General features: G+C 41.8%; 1 protein-coding gene across 20 annotated transcripts in view; it reads right to left on the bottom strand.

The window, feature by feature from the left end:
* Nucleotides 1-13,243, bottom strand: part of tacc2 (transforming, acidic coiled-coil containing protein 2) — a 56,076-nt gene that overhangs the window by 33,102 nt on the left and 9,731 nt on the right. For 19 of the 20 annotated variants that reach the window (XR_014126465.1, XM_081724545.1, XM_081724549.1 and 16 more), the window contains 3 exons: nucleotides 12,193-12,321; nucleotides 1,059-8,342; nucleotides 474-581 (listed from right to left, as the gene is read on the bottom strand). Coding sequence is in view for 19 of the 20 variants with exons in the window: in XM_081724545.1 (XP_081580671.1) it covers nucleotides 474-581; nucleotides 1,059-8,342; nucleotides 12,193-12,321 (7,521 nt within the window). In the remaining variant the exon portion in view is untranslated. The remainder of the gene's footprint in view (nucleotides 1-473; nucleotides 582-1,058; nucleotides 8,343-12,192; nucleotides 12,322-13,243) is intronic. The other variant, XM_081724553.1, reaches the window with a different exon arrangement.

The following is a 13,243-nucleotide window of genomic DNA, read 5'->3' as shown; positions in this document are numbered from 1 at the left end:
AAAATAACTGTTCTATTACCTTTTCCCCCCTACATCCCATGAAGATGTCAGATGTCAAGGAACTGACTCCTCTCTCTCTTCAGTACTGATGTCATCCCCTGAAACTCCCTGCATGAACTACCACTGTATCCTGCAGTCTGAATGCAGGGTTTCATTTTCTCAGTAACCTCTTGCATTGTCTCCAGATGTTCATTAATCAGGTCATAGAAGACATATTATTTTAAGATGATCACATCCTTGATTTACACCCAAGCTTTCTGGAGACCTAACCCTACCATATGAATCAGTCCTAATAAATTATTTCTTCATCCAAGCATGAACACAAGAAACACAATTTTCCTTCTTTAACAATTCAAATCCCTTTAAAGTCATTTTTTAGCAAAACCTATACATAACATACACATACATATGACTGGAAGTAGTTTTGTGAAGGAGTCACACATGGTAGCAGTAAGGTATTAGGAAGCTCTCACCTGCTGTCAGGTGGATCCTCTAAAGGCTCCTTCACTGGTGCAGCACTGTCTTCCACAGGGGTGCAGAATTCTTGCTCAGCTTGAAGCAAGTTGAGGGTCTCAAATGGTCTATGGGGAAACAACAAGCACAGAAAGCAGGTCAAGAAGTGATCAAGAGTGCATCACAGGACAAAGATCCTATCAACCATTGTTAACAGGCTGTGTGAGTGTGTGCTATCTGTGGGCATGTGTATTATGAATGGTCTCTTTCTTGCCCTAAAGGGCATGAGTTGATGTCACTGTTGAGGTCACTTTCCAGGGATAATGGGACATGGTAGGGCATGCACTTCTCTCTACTTTCCCTCAAGAATTCATATGACCTTGCATTGCAATACTATATGCAAGTCTTAAGCCTTGACATGTGAATCTATTCATCTTTACCCTTTTGTAAATAAAAGTGAAAATCCAGCTATAATGGTTATGTTAGAGTTAATGTTTTCTATGCTAAAGTCTATATTGAACTGGAAATTTTTATTATGGTTACTCAATATGTATATAACATAAGCTCTCTAACACAGACATGAACATTTCTCAGGGCTGCAGTACCTGTCCCCTGCAGGTCCATGAGGAATGTCAACCTTATACTCCTGAGTCTGAGAGACAGAAGCGGCCTCTCTCAGTGTTCTGAGCCAGTTTGAACTCTCACATGATTCTTCTTTGCCTGGTACCACTGTCTCCTCTGTCAGCTCCATTACAGGCCGAACAGCTTGGCCAGGGCTGTCTGAAGTGTACTCTGAAGGTAATATGCTAGTCCTCAGAGAAGAGTCGGATCTCTCCTGATCATTTGACTGCTTGGTGCCCTCATGGTCATCAGTCTTTTCTTCCTGCATTAAACTGCAGTTTACTTCTCCATGTGCACTATATGTTGAATTGCGATCCTTTTCATTCTCAGTTTTCAAGGCATTTTCACACTGAATTTGAACAAAGGGCTGGATAGCCTCTGTACTGGATTGTGCATTAGCATTGAGTAATGCCTGGAAAGCATCCTGTGAGTTTGTCACCATGGAGACAATGGATTCAGGGCAAAATGATGACTCTGTCGGAGAGTCCTGCTTCAGTTCAGACTGTAATCCACCAATAGCATATGATGCTGACACATTGGTGCTTCTACTCTCTATTTTGCTTACAGAAGCATCAGAGTTCTCGGTTTGTTCAGGCAAGTTGTTATTATTTCCTTTTCCATCTTTAACATCACACTCAAAGGACCTTTCAGTCATCTCTGTGAGTTCCCTCTGATCTGCTGACTCATTCTCCTCTCTTTCTTCCTTACTTCCATTTATCTCTTTCTCCTTGTGTTCAGTTTGTTTGGACTCCTCTAAAATAGTTGCTTGTGTTTTTATATTTCTGGTCTCCTCTTCAGTTTCCATATATGTTTCAAGACTCACTAACTCGGTGTGGCATTGTTGTGAGTGGGTTATATCCTTCCACACTGTGTTTTGTAAAGAGCTAGGGTCAGAAGGAGATGGCTGGCTATGCTCCTCTAGTTCCAAAGCCATGGCCTCAGTCTGAATAGGTACATCGGTGGATGCAAAAAGGAGCTCTGCGTTGTCCGTGTGATGAGAGGCATCATCTAAATTTTCACTTAGTGTTTTCTCATGGACCACATAGACCAGCAAGGGGGACACATTAGTATCTGGCTGCTTAGCAGTGAGCTGAATAGTAGGTTCTGCCTGCTCTGCAGACAGAGTTTCAAGAGTTCCAGAAACAGAAGGCACTATATCATCAGTTTGAGCACTGGTGCATACTTCAGTACACCTGCTGTTGTCATGGGTGATGCTGAAACACTGATCCTCTGTTTTGTGCTCAAATTCACAGTGTGAGGTGTGGGAATTCTCAAGTGGCTTAGTTGAATCATTTATGGCCAGTTGAACTACTTTATTGGTAGGTGTGGCTCTTTCCAGATCCACAGGCTTCCCACTGACCTGTGATTCCCTAGTAAAATCTGAAGATTTGCTCTCCATTTCAAGTGATTCATTGATGACAGACACTAGTAATTCTCTAAGATCGAGTTTGACTCCTGTATTTTCAGGAGCTGCTGTTGAACTGCCTGGTGTCTTACACTCTTGATTGTCTATCTCCACCCGCTGGTCTTCTTGGTTTTCGTCTTCTTCTGCAGAATAACTCATAATATTAGACATACTTTTAATAATGGAAGAGACACTTTCAAGATGTTTTGGTTTACATTTAGGCTCCTTTTCACTTTTCTTTCCATCATGACACTTTTCGCCCTCAACATTGCTATTGTCATCACCTCCCAGCAATGTGATTCTCTCCACTTTCTCCAAGCCACTACAGGAACTCTCAACTCCTGTTTCACTTTCCAAATTCCCTTTGGCCTGCTCTTCAAAGCTAAGATAGCTAACCTTAGCGTTTTCCAAGCAAACACCTTCATCCTTCTCTGAATCCTCATTTAACTCTGTTTCTTGGTCATCCATGTTCTCCCATGGACATTGCAGGCCTGAAGGCTGAGAATCCAGGCAAGGTGCCAAATCTAATTCACTCAGCGCACTTTGATTGTATGTGTAGGTGGTCTCACAGCATGCCTCTTCAACCAGGGGCAGTGCTGCAGATAGGTTCTGGTCCATGGATGGATGAGTATCCTCAGTCAAAGCCTCACCACAGCTCTGGGCTTCCTTTATGAACCCTGTGAAGTTTAAGCAAGGATCGGACAGAACAGTAGCCTTCAAAGGTTTTCCTGGAAATGTTTCCTCAAAGTGTTTTTCTTCTCTGAGGTCTGTTTTTTCTCTTGGTACCCCATCATGATCCACATTTATTAATATCTGTTTCTCATTTGTATGTACACTTTCCATCTCCTTCTTAGGCATCTCCTTTTGCTCTTCAAGGAGTTTTGTCCTGTCTGTGTTTTTCAGTTCTTTAAGCTTTCTAGCCTCTTCCTCCTTTGCTGAACTTTGGGTTTTGATTAATTGCTCATCTTGTTTTACTGTAATAAATTTTAAGTTGGCTTCTTTTGCACACTGTTGTATTTCAAGTTGTTCAGGTTTTATCATGTTTTCTTCTCCTTCATAATGTGTTTGATTCATTTCTTCTGTGTTTACAAAACCAAGTTGTTGAATGGGTGTCCCAGCAACAATGACTGTGGCAGCCTTGACAAAGCTACATGCATCTTCTGTAGGCACCTGACTTAGATCAAGGTTGCTGTCAGAGGCATTCAGTTGTGTTGTCACTCTGGACAGTGATTCAAAAGAATCAATCTCACATGATTCCTCAGAGCCAGAGGTTTTGATCTCTGTTAAGGAATTCTGTTTAGCACTAGCAGATTGTGAGGATTGAATATTGATCATGCTATCCTCAGATTCTAAGATGCATTTTCCAAAAGAGACATCAAAACTATCTGCTGCTGACATCTTCAGTTCAGTGATACTGGATTTAGAAATTGCATCAGATTTATAAAAAAAATTGTCATCACTGTCATGGGAAATGATTAACTGAGTTTCAGCATTTTGGTCAGTGTCCTGTACTGAAATATAAGGTTTTGTTATGTCCAATGCAGTTGTAGAGATTGATTTTTGATCAAGATCAGCTTTCACCTGTTTCTCTGATGGCTTCAATGTAACATCCATTTTAGGCTTTCCATCTCTGGTATCCTCATCTAGCTCATCTTTATTCACATTTGCATTTTTATCACTATGTAGGTTGCCTGGTGCCAAACTAGTTCCCTTCAGTGGTGATTCATTAGGTGCTAACCGGGCCTCCAGCAGGGAAGAAGCAGGCATGGTCAGCACATCCTGCATTAAGACTCCTGTAGGGGAGCAGACATAATCCTTTTCCTCTTTCTCTCCCTTTGTCTCCAGTGCCAAATTATGCTCATCTCTTTTTGCTAAAGTTTTATCTTTTAAAATCTCACCTTTCATTTCTCCTCTAACATCACTGCCATTGCTAAGACTGTTGATGTGAATATGGTCAGAAATGAACTGTATTTCCTCTCCTGAGACAGGAACATCAGAGTCATTAATATACTCCCAGTGACTCAGCATAGGGCCGGGAGGCCTGAGCACAACAGGCACTTCGGCATTGTTTTGAATGCTGACTGAGGGAAGGATTTCTTCCACTGAAACACACACGTTCACAGCAGCAGAAGCAGGGCCCTCTGTATCCACATCACTCATGGCAATCCCTGTGACCGGTCTACCATCATGATCTGAAAACATCTGACATTGCATCTTACCAGTGTGGACTTCAGGTTTTGTCTGAGAACATCCATCCAACATCACATGCTGGAACATGCATATGCTCTTATCAGAGTTACTGGGGACAATGCTTTCTGTTTCTGAGCTTGCAACCTGAGATGGCATAAGAGAGGAGAGAGGTTGGACTTCAGACTTAACAGAGAGCTTGTCCAAAACACCTCCCAGTGGTTCAGATTCCTGCTGTGCACTGTCACTTGGTAAGCTTTCTGAACTGCATTGACATGTTTCTTGTCTTTTAGCTGCTACAGTTACATCGTATTCCACATGGTTGGCATCCCTCCCATCCACTTTGTCTTCAGTGGGGCCCAAGACCTCTGTTTTTTTCTCTCCGTTTCCATCAAACAAAATGGAGTCACCTTCTGGACACACCACAGCCCTGTCACTTCCTCCTATTTGTTGTAGAACAATTTCCTGAAGTACAACATTTTTTTCTGTAATGGTCTCTACTGAAAATAGATCCTCAGGGCTGCTGTGTTTGTCAGTTACAGTTTCAGTCTTAGCTTGCTCCTGTCCTTTATGTTTGTGAAACGCTTCAAGATTTTCATTAACTGCAATGTTGTTCTGCGCATTCTTTAGATCATTATTACTCACGTTTCTTACTGAGGATGACAATAGTGCCTCTTTAGGACCTCCCAGTACGATACTAACAATTTTGCCTTTTGCATCACTTCCTTTTACACTTTCACTGTGTTCTTCAAGATTCGTAGCAGTGTCTCCCTCAATCCCCTCAGGCTCACTGCTCCTCTCACAGTGGGTGGGAGCTGCTGGTTGGACAGATTTTGGTTTGCTATTGCTTAAAAAGCCCTGGAAGCTGAAGGTGGTCTCACTTACTGGGTGCCGCAGGTTCTCATGGACCGTCAGTGGAGGCAGAGAAGCAAAAGCTGTCACCTGGCTGGGCAGAGCATTCTCCTTCAGCTCCCCATCCCCCTGGGTTGATGGGAACCCCTTCACATGTCCGGTAATGTCCTTCATATCCTCCTGAGGTGTAGAAGATGGATGATGGTCTGCACTTCTCCTGGTTTCTTTTTCAGTCCCCGTCTTTATCTGTTGTGTGTTACAACCAACAGTCTGAGTCCACAAAGCACCCTGCACCTGTTGATCGCTGCCAGTATCTGTACTGTCCACAGTGGATGTGGGCGGATGTGAAATATCACCGCTTGGCAGCTTCTCTCCCAAGGCACGTCGACTCTCATTCAAATGACTGTCCTCCACTGCTGGTGCCTTGCTCTCTGTCTCTACAGAGTTTAAGAAGGAGACAGGAGAGGGGGGGTTTATAGAGCTGCAGGCGTTTGTTCTGCTACTGGCCAAAAAGGGTAAAGCTGCTTCAGCTCTGTCTGCGGTGACGGAAGTGACGAGCTCACCTCTTTGATGTGTTGCCACCGGTGATGCCGCATTGTCATTGGACGGATGCGTCTCTGTCTCGGTCAGCAACGCCCCTCTTGTATGGGCTGCCTGCTGTCTGAATAAGGTCCATGCTCCTCCCTTTTCTTTCTCTCTCCCTTCCTCTCCACTTGCCTCTGACCCTCCCTCTCCCTTTCTCTCCAGTGACTCAGAGCTCTTTCCCTTCCAGTCACGTTCCTCGTGAAGCCCTGGAGGAGAGGCACCAATCACAGTCCTGTCCTCGACACTGACTGTGTCTGTCTCCCCCTCCCCAGCTGCAGAAAGAGTGTTCGTCCCCAGAGACCCATCAATGGGCAGACCTCTCCTCCATTCATCATCCACAGAGCTGTGTAGTATTGTGCTGCTACAGCCCTCCTCAGATGCTGCTTCTACCTCCTTGTCTTGCTTTGCAGGTGAGCTGATAGTCTCTGGAGAGGTTAATAAATTTAGGTGCTTTTCTGCTGCTATAATTTCACTCTCTTTTCCTTCTGAACTCCAAGATTCATCCTTTCCCTGTAATTGCCTGTTTCCAACTAAAAAATATTTCTCTGCTGCTTTCATGCTTGCTATGGCTTTCTTATAGGCATCACTAGTCTGCTTCTCTCTTGTTCCCTCGCATTCTATCATTTCTGGCATTGCGGGTGTTGTCAGTGGCAACACGAAATTGATGGCCAGTGCTGAAGCCTCTCTCAGGGCACTCTCCTCCTCCTCCTCCTCCTCCTCCTCCTCCTCCTCTCTCTCTTCAGCACCAGCTCTGCTCAGAGGGTGTGTATCTTCCTGCGCCAGCAAGTGTGTACCAGTTTCATTGTCGAAACAAAGCACACTGGCCTGCTCTAGTGGACATGTCTCTATACTGCACCCCTTTTCATGCTCACATTCAAAGACAGTTTCACCAAATCTGAAATCAATCAGAGTGGTATCAGCAGATCCCTCGAGCACATGTTTTTCTTGTTCGACCACTCTGACTGAACAGCTGTGGTGTGAAGTTACTTGTGCTGATTTTGGCTTGCAGGGTCCATCTGTCCTACAGTGGTCACCTGGCTTCTCAGGCCCCTGCAGACAGTTAAGTAAGGGAGCATATGTAGCCTCCACAGGGGTAAGATGATCCTGGTCAGGAACGGGCCCTGGAGATGGAGAGCAGATGGACCGTGCTCCCTGAAACCCGAGCTCTTCCAGGAAGTTTAGCCCCTGTCTATGATAAGCTAAGATTTCTACAAGTTTAGTGTTTGTTTCTGCCTGACATATAGCCTGAGTAAGGGTTTGGGCCTGCGTCATTGAATCCACCTGCGTCGGTGTGTTTAGGTCTAATCCAACCTGTGTATTTGAGTTCAGTGACACTGGCTGAGTGTGTATGTCATTTTGTTTTAGAGAACCTATTGATAAATCACCAGATGACATAACATTTGTTTCTGATTTGGTGACCAGGTTTGTACTAATAATACTATGTTTGTCCTTGGTAAATGTAATATGTGGCTTTTCCACAGCATTTGTTCCATGAATGCCTCCTGTTTCCATTGGCATTGTACATTCCTTGTTTTCTTCTTTGTGTGAGTCCTTGTAATCATGTATGCCAACAGGTTCTATTCCTTCCTGCATTTCCTGTGTGTCATTTGCTTCTGCCTTTGTAAATGTCTCTAGTACTGAAATGTTTTTCAATGGATGTTGTTGTTTTGTTGTAGCTTTATCAGTTTTTGCATCTTTGCCATTTGCTTCCTGAAATTCAGTCTTTGGCTGACTGTCCAATGTGCCACCGTGTTTTAATGATGCTTCTTTATGATCTTCAGTTCTGGCTATTTCTGGTTGCTTATTCCCAAGCACATAGTCTCTGAAGCTAAACACAACCTCCTCTGTACAAGCTGCTGCATCATTTGTTTGCATGCCAACATTTCCATGGCAACCCCTGTCACATCCTTTATGGGATTCTGCCTGCAAAAGTGGCAGTGAGAGAGAATTCTCCCTGGTAGTTACACTTCTGATTTGCTCTTCTTCCTCACCAACACTTTCAGGCATGGCCACTAACAGACATGCACCACTCTGATCCTCGGTGTTGGGGGGGACTGGGTGAGAGGACATGCCAAGGGAGTCCAGTTGTTCCTGATATTCCTGAAAGGCTTTTTGGAGCTCCAGGTCCAGAAGTGCAGTTGAGAGATGGCACACTGTTTGCCCCTTTTCCGAAATCATTTGGAGTGACTGGGACTGTGGGAGAGGTTGGCTCCCCGTGGAACCTGGGTCACCATCTTGGCTGGATTGGATTCACCAACACAGAATGGCAGAGGTAATGTTAAGTTGCAGCCAACACCCAGTTGTTCATTCCACGCAGCAATCCTATACCTGCACTCAGAGCACACCATTCCACTGCACTCCACAGGCAGGACAAGACCTCATGCGCAAAACGGCAAGCTGATTTTATCACTGCACACGGTGAGGAGAGAAGCCTTCATTAGTGGCTACCAAACACATTAACATAGCCTATATGTCTATTTTTTATTACTTATTTCCAAATCTGTTTGATTTGCTACTGAAATTGCAAAGAGTAGACAAAGGCATTACATGGAATTAAGAGCCCCACTGAAGTAGGCATTAGACAACAGTGCCTTATCACCACTCTTGCACTCATGTTTCTGATGCTGAATCATGGCTTTGTTTGCCATTTAAAACTTTAAGGGAATCAATCATTCTTAGCCACAAGTGGAAACTATTCAATGTAAGGTCCCTGTGGACTGTTCACTGATTGGACAGTGGTGATTACAAGGTCACCTTGCGGCACTCCCTGACGGCATGAGCCATGCTGTGATAACAGACTGTACCATGCCCTGAAGAAGGAGTGTGCTGAAAGGCTGAAGAGCATACCATTGCTGGCATGACAGTGCATGTGTTTGTATAGATGTGTGGATGTGTGTGTCTTTGCATACCATGCTGAAATCAGACTTGGCTTTTTGGCACACACCTTTTTGGCCTACTGTATTGCAGCTACTTCCCACTGTGCTCTCACTACAGTTTTCCTATACCCACAATCCTCAGCCTGGACTTAATGCTACCCTTTTGTGTTTTTCTTTTCCCTAATTGTCTTTTCTCTTTTTTGCCAACTATGAAATTACTTTTCCTGCTTTCCTGCTACAATAAAGTAATTAAGTTAATTATTCAGCAGCAAAATGCTGAGAGTGTGAAAGTTGGAGTGAGCTTGGGTATATTTCATACTGCATAACAGCTGTTTCACACATCCAGAAAGGTTCTATGCAAAAAGCTATAAACTCTGAACTAAAAATCTATTTTCTACTCTTGTAACTATTATTTATGTGTTTTCAAGTAACTTTTTTCTCAACAGAACTCTGTAAGTAAAATAAATTACTTAACATATCAAAGATAAGTGGATCTCAAATCTATTACTATGAATAAAAGCCTTACTATGCCGCCAGTCATAGCAAGTCAGTCATGGGAGCGTGCACTGACAACTCATTTAGAAAAAAACAGAATTCCACACGTGCATTCCGTACACACATTAAAAACCACAAACTCAAACACATACACTTATTTCCTGTTAAGTTGACATGTCTTTCTAACTTAAGACCTGGAGTGGTGGCTTTGACCACATGCTGCTCAGCCAGAGTCTCCAAGAGTATCCAAGAGTGTTTCAGCTGACCTGCCATAAATTAAGCCCAAACCAAATTCTCATACTGCAAGCATTACACACAGAGGAGTCCATGCCTAACTCCAGGTGGTCAAAACACCTCCAAGCATTTCTGTTCAGTGAAGATCAGTGTCAGATCACAGTGAATGATCAGTCACACCCAGCACACAAAGGAGACAGAGTGATCGTAGCTGCTTCACATCGATGTTAAACTTAACTCTCCTTTTCACTGTGGCTTTTATTTTCAGCTGATATTTCAGGTTGTTTCATCAAGTGTGCTCAGTATATGCGTTATGAATGTCCAACCCAGTATTACTCTTATTTGTGACAATCATATAAATGTAGAGTGTATTTCATGACAGTCACATATCTTTATTATAATATGTAACAGCATCTTAATTTTTCGCTTGTGGAAAAGTAATATACAATTACCTGTATCAGTGCTTTCTCCATATTATGTGCCAGTAACATTAAAATATTTCCTCATTTCAAATGACAGTATGATGACTGTATAACATTGTCTACTTATGAGTTGTCTGGAAAATTAAAAAGTAATTTTTTTTTCATTTGCAAATCTAACAAAGCCAATATGTATAAAGGCTAGAGAAAGGCTAGTCCTTTATTCTTATCTACCCTTATTCTTTAGATGTAATGGAAATTAATGTCCAGTGGGCAGGACAGAATGCTGGCGCCATGGAAGTTCCTGTTAAGGTTTAGCTAAAGTAGGACACCTATAATGGGAATTGCTTAGTGGAAGTCATAAAATACATCTCTTTTGCGTTGGAATGACAACCTACAATATGTAAGTCATATCACACCTTTATAGTTGCAATGCGAGTGATTATTACCTAATTTTAATTGATAGTGCCACAACTTAAGATGTTTCATCCATATGTTCTCTGGATTGTTTTAATTCGCTAAACTAAACTAGTGATAATATATATGTTAATATGGTTACTATGGGTGGTGCACACTTGGCATCTTGACAGTTTCTGGCATTTGGACAAGCACCAAGCATCAAACTAAAATCCTGTGGGAACATGCCATTTTTGCTTTATTTTAGCCAAGGTATTATACTAGGTGTAATCCTAATGTATAGAATATACATATAGGTACCAACATTAGGTAATTAGTTCTAGTCTTCTTTAAATGATGCAGGCAGAAACTGAAAAACTCTAGTCAATTATCTAGCCAATTCTACAGGTGCTTATGTGGAATCATAGACCACATAGACCTTTTTTTTATTAAATCTAAATTTCTACTTAAACTAGAACAGTCGGGAAGAAATACACATACTAGAAATATAAAAAAATAAATAATCTTATCCACAAAATACAAGCATGGATACTTGCCATGCTAGTCAAGTAAAAAACATACCTAATGCCAACTGTTCAATCAATTGGTCCCAGTCTCAGTCCAATCTATTTGTTTGTTATATGAGGTCTGCTACTACTTGGTTGGAACAAAAACCTGCAGACACACTGGTCCTTCTTTGAGGATAAAATTGGTGAACTCTACCATAAGGGAAGGAGACGCTTAATTGTGCTCCAAGTTAAATGATATCCCAATGGATAACTACAACTACACACAATGTAGCTTTTATAGATTTACATGTAACAACTCACAAATGCTATGAGTATGACAAATTATACAAAAACACAAATGATTTGAGCTTATAGCTGAGGACTTTTTTATTTTTTATTTTTTTAAACATGGCACAGTGTACCACTTCAGCAATGACTCACTATATCATTTTGACGGAATGATCAACTGCCAGGTAAGCAAAACAACAAATAGGGGCCCCATACTTAGAATGCATGAAGTAGGTCTTAGGGAGATGGCATGTGCTGAGTTTGGAGACCCTAGGTTACACAAAGGGCCTTCTGCAACCCCTTGATTTTGCCCAAATAGTCCAAGTAACATTCCAGGGGCCTGCGGAACAGCCGTGTAACATAGCAGACATAGACTAGGCATCAGGGAGACAGCTTGTGCCAAGCTTGGAGGCTCCAAAATGTCAAAAGGTCAAAGTAGACAATACTATTCAGTCATGGCACAAAGTCGATTAAAATAAGGAAACGTTCTGTTGCATAACATGGGGAAAGCACTGTTCCAGGGATTGATATGTTAAGTCACTAACTAAATATATTTTTGATTTTGTTACATAATATGTCAAAGATATGTGACTACCACATATCTATCACAAAATACACTCTCCCATTTATGTGATTATATACAAATCAGAGTAAAATTGGGTTGGAATATAATGAGTCACAATGGCAGCCATTAAATAAAATATAAACTATATAACAAATTATGTAAGATTATTTTTGTAGTGTAACTGTACTGTAATGAGAGAAAACCTTAGAGAAAATACCCCACATTTTAGCAAAAAATAAATTAATGAAAAGGGGGGGGGGGGGTGTCCTGGTATCTCTCTGCCTCCTTTTTTATATTCCTCTGTTACCTCTTAGTGAGGCCCACTATTGGTGGACTGGCCTCCATGTAATGCTGATGTCCTACCAGTAGGGGGTTAACTTGCTCACTCAGTGACAATGTTTCTTTCTTCATCTTGTTTGAGCCCACCTGCTTATTGCTGCTCACATATGTGCACATGTGAGTGCACACACACACACACACACACACACATACACACACATACACGTATACACACACACACACACGTATACACATACATATACACACACATCCATCAACTTAAAATCATAACACATCATGTATGAGCCACACAAGACACCTCAGTGCTTCCTTTGCAAAATAAGCATCTAAATAGCTCTCTCTGTGACCAGCCATAAATTATCCACTGACTCTCATTTTCTAAACAGTGTGAGTGGACAGAAGTCCTTCCTATTTTCTTTTCCAATTAATGAGTTAATTTTTAATCAACTAAGTGAATGTTACAGTAAAAATATCAGTGAGAACTACACAGTACATATTTTACATATTAAGAATGAACAAATAAGTGTCTAATGCATAAGATGTGTGATGGATAAGATTTATTTACTCAACCAACAAATCTAACCAAGCTCTAGAAGTTACGTCCTCTCCAACCACATTTCAGTGTCGGTATTTAAACAGTCACTGTTTACATTACACCTGCATTACCACTTCAACCACCAAATGTTCTTACACAGGCCTGCCAGAAGTTACTCAGGTCAAACCTTCCACAACAGTGAGTCACAGATTCATGGAAATTCATTCCTCATCTCACTAGGCCTGTGAAACAGTATTTATTTGGTCAGGTTATTTGTTCATGTCTGGACAGTAAGGTATAAAGACTATGTTTCAGAGTGCTTAAATATGTAAACAAAAATGATTAATTTTCCCAATAACAAAAAAATTGTGACTTGTATCAACTGTGAGTGTACTCTTCAGCCTCGGCATTATGTTTAGGCCATACTGAGATCATCTTCATTAAAAAAGCAGCAGTGATCTTGACCTCCTTAGCTCATTCAAAGTGTAAGGCCATATTGAGCAATGTCCTGTGTTACACACAA

The sequence above is a fragment of the Electrophorus electricus genome, chromosome 12 (assembly GCF_041902795.1).
Source record: "Electrophorus electricus isolate QZ-2024a chromosome 12, ASM4190279v1, whole genome shotgun sequence".
NCBI classification, from domain to species: Eukaryota; Metazoa; Chordata; class Actinopteri; order Gymnotiformes; family Gymnotidae; genus Electrophorus; species Electrophorus electricus.
The sequence above is the reverse complement of the archived record's forward strand: the minus strand, read 5'-3'. Positions and strand labels throughout refer to the sequence as shown.